Genomic DNA, 5,732 nt, shown 5'->3' with positions numbered 1-5,732 from the left:
AGAAGCAATCAGTTTTAAATGATTTTTATCGATGTCTATGTATGAAACAGAATTTTTATTATGGAATAATTAAAAGTATAGCAGCGTAAATAATAAATAAACTCACTAAACAGAGTATATCATAATTATATATTTCGTTGCAAATAAAATAAAAATTGTACGATTATTAACGATCTTACAATAATTAATGATTTCTATAAATTTTCAGAAATAATCAGTTTTAAATGATTTTTGTCAATAAATCTGAATATAAAATTAATATCAGAAATTTAAAAAAAAAAGTGTAATTGGATCTAATATAAAAACCACCCAATTAATAATGTCTCTTCCTATAAGAAGCTATAAAGACAGGATCCCGGGCTAACGGAATTGGAACGGTTTAATATCTTTAAATGCAAACATGCTGGCATCGCAAGTATTTTTCTGAGGACATATTGGAAAAAATAACGACAATTCGACGAGGAACTAGACGTAAATGGAGGAAAAGAGAATACAAGTATAAACGTGGATTGGAGAGGAAACTATCGAAGAGGAGAGTCGTGCCCGCGTTTCCCACAGATTATGCTAACGAGACAATCCCCATGGTACACCGGAGGCGCGTATAACCGACTTTTTTTATATTTTTCTTCGTTCGGCGGAGATCCCGCGTCGCCGCTATCTCTCTCAGACCAAAGGAGCAGAAATAGCGGACGTATCCTGGCAAGCCGAATTGCTCGGGGCCTCTCGGTGATACGATGAAAAAAACATCGGGAGGAATGAAATCTGTCCTAAAAGTGGAAATAGAAACATTTACAGGTATATTTCGAGGAAGTTTTAAGGCGACTTTTTCGCCATTACGAATCGATAATGAGCGATTAACGACGGATTAAATTTTTTTCAAATGATAACGAGGTACTCACTAAGGAGAGTCGCACATCTTTTATTTATGAAGATTATACCGCTGCCACACTACTATCTATTTTATTTCTTTATCTTTTTTCATGATTTCGCTGCGTATTTCAAACTCCTATTGGAGTTTCAATCTACATCTTCATTTACTATCAGAACCCTTGGAGAGGCAGCTTTTTATCTTTTTTCTCCGTACTCATTTGCGGCGTATTTTCGTCGAGCGTTCGGTAATCACGTTCTTAATTGCGCAATTACGCATGCTTCCTTTTTTACGGCGATATGGCAACGTACAGTGACAAGTGGCACGAGAGAAACTCGCAGGCATTACCGCGGGAGTGCACCTTACTCTTTCTTTAGACTCCTATCTACCGGCGGATTCCCCGTTTAAGCCAAAATCAATAGGCGCGTGCTCCGATCTGATAAGTATCCCCGAAGAGAGAGACTTGCCTCTTTCGTTCATCGAGAGAATCCTCTTGCGTCGTACGCTTAAGTAACATTCGTCTGTATGTGTGAAACTGTCTTTGTTTCTTCCACTTATGAACCATCTTGATTCACTGGAGTAATGTGAACTCGATTTTTATCATCTTTTATATGTCAAACTAATTTTTGATAGATGAGCCGATATTAATCTTTTATAACTTTTTTTATTATGAAAAACTATATATGTGCTTGATCATATAAAATATAAAATATAAAATATAATATAATGCAAAATATATATAAAATGTAATGTAATGCAAAATTTTCTACGTATCGCAATAGGCAGAGAATGCGCGACTTGAGGTTTATAATTCCCATTTTAAATTACTTTGCGCTGTACGACGGTATCCCCGAATTTACGCAGGGTCACGTGCGATCTCGTTCCATTTAAACGTGGACTTCGCCGTGTTTCAGCTTCTTCTCCCCCTTCGAGCGTCCCGGTGGCGTTTTTACGCCACCTCTCGCACGACCGTAAATCCTTCGTTACCGGAACTTTTTAACGAAACTCTTTCGCGTAATCCCTTCGGCGTTCTATGTTTGCCGTAAAGATTCCGTCGTCGTCTGCGCGCGACACGTGATGTAGCTTCCATTCCTCTCCTTCTCCCTCTCCCTCTCCCCTCTGTGCACTTTGTCTTATGCAATACTCTCCGATGGAGAACACGCGCGCACGTTGGACGAACTTGCAAGCGCTCTTCTGCTTGCCGTGCAAGAATCCGTGGAATTTTTCGAGTTAGCTCTCCAGACTGCCGCGATCTGAAAATCCGGAACATTTGAACAAAAACAAAAAGGCCGAACATTTAATCCTCGCGGAAATACGGAGTAATTCCGCTGTCTTCCTCCCCCGCTCTGAACAGTCGCTATCTCCGCCTGTTCTCGATTGTCCTTTCGGTCCGGCTATAGCTACCCCTACTCTTTTTAATTAAAACAGAACTTTGTTCAATTACATTATACATGGGGCGTTCCAGATTCACCACGAGTTTTAGCCATAGATACTCGAGATCGAATTAAGAAGAGTAAAGGTTGTTCCAGCGGTATTGCGGCATCGATAATTGAAGTGTATATAGTAGAAAACTTAATTCTTCTATTGATCTTGTATAAACACGATTTCATGAGAAATTTAAATGTCATGAGGTTAATGTAATAATAACTTTATTTCGTATGCACAATATTTGATTTCTAAGTAAGTCGTGTAATTATTAAAAATATAAAGAAGAGAACGAAAAAGATAATAGGCGCCAACAAGCTGCTGCTGTTTACTTGTAGAAAAAAGATGATAATTTGATCTCAAGGGGATAGAATATAACGAACAAAAGAAAAAGAAAAAGGGAGGGAAAGAACTTAAATAGGTAACGTGTGGTAAAATGTGCAGAACATAATCAAGACTTAAAAGTTAAATGTTGAAACTGGAAACATTTTAGTCAGCTTACAGTTAAATTCTTGCAAAAGAAAAGTTCAGTTCGATTTAAAACTGAAGGAGATTTAATATTGCGAAATCTAAAGTTAATTTTTCGAGAAATAGAAACGTTATTCGTCAATCCTCGCGACTTTTAATTGATGATTCGTATCTGCTTGCGCACGAGTTGCGTATCGAAATAATTTCGCTGTGGCGGGTGCAAATGTTTCTTTGATGACATCGACTCATTGTCGCTACCCACGCTAATAGTCGCTTTTGCCCGGAGCACGTCTGCCTATTAGCATACGCATTCGAGCGTGTCGCGCTTCTTGCTGCTCCCTATCCTCATTTGCAGAATATCACATGAAATGGGATCTCCAAAAGTGCTTCTCATTCCTTTTGATAACTCATTTTCTTAGCAAACAGTGAAGCGGTTTCATGAACCATCGTCTACTGTTACATAAAATCTAATTATGCCAATTTGACATTTTCGTAAGCATTATCTTTTTTGCGTAAAATCGTACTACTCCTGATTCTTTTCGTTTGTCGATATCTTATGAAATCGTCAAATGTATGTATGTTATTCTTGTATCAAAGAAACATATGTTTACAGTTAATAAATATTTAGTCGCAGTGCTATTTAAATAAATATTTATGAAAATGAATTAGTGTATTTTTCTCTTAGTATACAAATAGCGAAACGTTTTATAAACCATCATTTATGATTGCGTAAATGATTGAGAAATCATAAGATCTTTCACAAAAAAAAACGTTTTTTTAAATTAGGTATTTATACCTTTTAATAAAACTATTTTTCTGCGATTTCTATATGTCATTTCCTTATAAAATCACTAAAGATTATAAACAGGTTTTTTATATATCTTGAGTCTCCTAACAATAAGCTTTTTATTGAAAATTGAAGGATTCCTTTAAGATAGGACTTTTGTATGTGTTTGAAAAAAATCCTATAATAGTCCTATAAAATAGTAAGATCTCAAGTCTTTTAAGTAGCAAGCTAGTTTGACATAGTCAAAAGCGACATCTTTTTTTTTGTATAAAATCGTGGTTTCTGATGCATTTTGAGATTTCACCATTGAATAGATCTATGCATTCCGGTTGATTACGAAGAGTGCTTAAAGATATGTGTGTAAAACAGCGATAGGAAGATTTTCATATCGCGCGACTTTCTAGTGCTGACGATCATTTTGTCCGGAGAACATTTCGCTATCTCGCACGAACGAGAGAATCGTTCGGTCAGAGAGTACATTTTAAATTCGCGATTTCAACGATATGGGGATTCTCTCAGGCCGCAGAGGAGAAAGGCCAGCGAAATCCAAACTCTTTGAATCGGTGGACGGCTTCGCGGTCGCCATTGTGTGGGTGGCTTACCATCGTTTCTCCGGGATAAAGCGAGGTATCACCGGATACTGCTCATCCCAAGTCTATCGCCGGAGCCGTCGGCTCTCGAGGATCCTCTCTTGAATTAGATCGAAGGACGATGCCCTGTGACTTTTATAATCGCCTTTAATACCGCTCGTGAAGGGTCGCCTTCAGATGCTGCATAACTATTTTATTAACGCTCGCGAGCGCTTATTGCAAGCGGCAAGAACATCTGACGATCTTATTAGCTTTCACCGTTATAGAAGAATCAATAAAAGACGGACTTACAAACTTCGTTTTATCTATTTTATTTCTTTCCTATTCTATATACATGTCAAAAATAATTTAAAGAATTCTATGATTTATATAATTTACGTATTCATTCTTATGTATTATTATATTACATATGGACTACTAATTAACATTGCCAAGGCGTCCCCAATTAAACATTTTACATGCCACGCATTAATAATAATTTGATATAATTTAATTAATTATTGGTGATAGTGTGTTTATGGTCCGATTTTTTATTAACTTGTGATTAAATTTAACTTTGTTTCGTTCAATAGACTTCACTTATCATAGATAATGCTCATAAATAATTGAATAAAATATTAGATTAACTCTAACTTAATCACCAAATAAAAAATGTGCTTATGTGTATCTTGTCTGTGTTATACTTATTACATGCTTTGAGAAAGGGTCTTTATTAGATGGCGAATTCTCAATCGAATACGGAATTTTTGGAATAGGAATTAAAACATGGAAAACAAATTGTAATAAATATCAGCATGGAAAGAACTTTTACTGAAGTATCTAAAAATTTAATTAGATAGAGAATATGAATATAATTTTGTTTGAACCGTAAAAATAATTATATTGGACATTCAAATAAATTGTTAGACTTATAAAACATTTTGCAACATAGTCATCAACACAAACATTCTACACAATTACTTTTATATTCTAATAAAATTATTTTTAGATCTGTATCTAGTTAATTTTTTGGATACTTTAGCAAAATCGTTCTTTCAGTGAATATAATTAATTATTGTTATATTTCGATATGATAAATAAAACATTGACTAGACTAATGAATGTACTTGCTAGAAGAACTTTGTGTATGCCAGTGCAATATCAAACTAAGACTATGTATTTTTGCACGAAGATGCCCAGCGGCACGATTTAACCTCACGTTAGCGTAAACAGAACGATGTCTAAAACGAGAAGGAAAACGAAGTTGGTTCCGGCGTAGTGCAGCCGTGAACATCGCGGCGATCTTAATTTCCTGGGCGGATAGTGCGTGATAATTCCGATGAAAAATTCCATCCTGCGCACGGTGTAATTAACGAGGAGATGGTAAACCGCGAGCGTATACGTTTGTAGTACTCGTCCTGTCCAGTCGCGAAAGGACCTAATTAATTAGATATCCCTATGACAAATTGCTAGAATTACACCTCGCTGATTACAATTAGACCCGGAATGAAATTCCAGCGCAATAAAAGCGTGGCAGGCTATACTTGCGTTATGTTTTTTTGTTCCTCTTTCGCTTTCTCTCTCTCTCTCTCTCTCTCTCTCTCTCTCTCTCTCT

The 5,732-nt window shown here is 36.2% G+C and overlaps 1 protein-coding gene across 1 annotated transcript in view; it reads left to right on the top strand.

Moving 5' to 3' along the window:
• Positions 1–4,051: 4,051 nt before the first annotated feature.
• Positions 4,052–5,732, top strand: part of LOC105626645 (lachesin-like) — a 20,796-nt gene continuing 19,115 nt past the window's right edge. Inside the window, exon 1 of the mRNA XM_012207937.1 lies at positions 4,052–4,175. Within this exon, the coding sequence (XP_012063327.1) occupies positions 4,052–4,175 (124 nt within the window). The remainder of the gene's footprint in view (positions 4,176–5,732) is intronic.

The sequence above is a fragment of the Atta cephalotes genome (assembly GCF_000143395.1).
Source record: "Atta cephalotes unplaced genomic scaffold scaffold00005, whole genome shotgun sequence".
Lineage (NCBI taxonomy): Eukaryota > Metazoa > Arthropoda > Insecta > Hymenoptera > Formicidae > Atta > Atta cephalotes.
The sequence above is the reverse complement of the archived record's forward strand: the minus strand, read 5'-3'. Positions and strand labels throughout refer to the sequence as shown.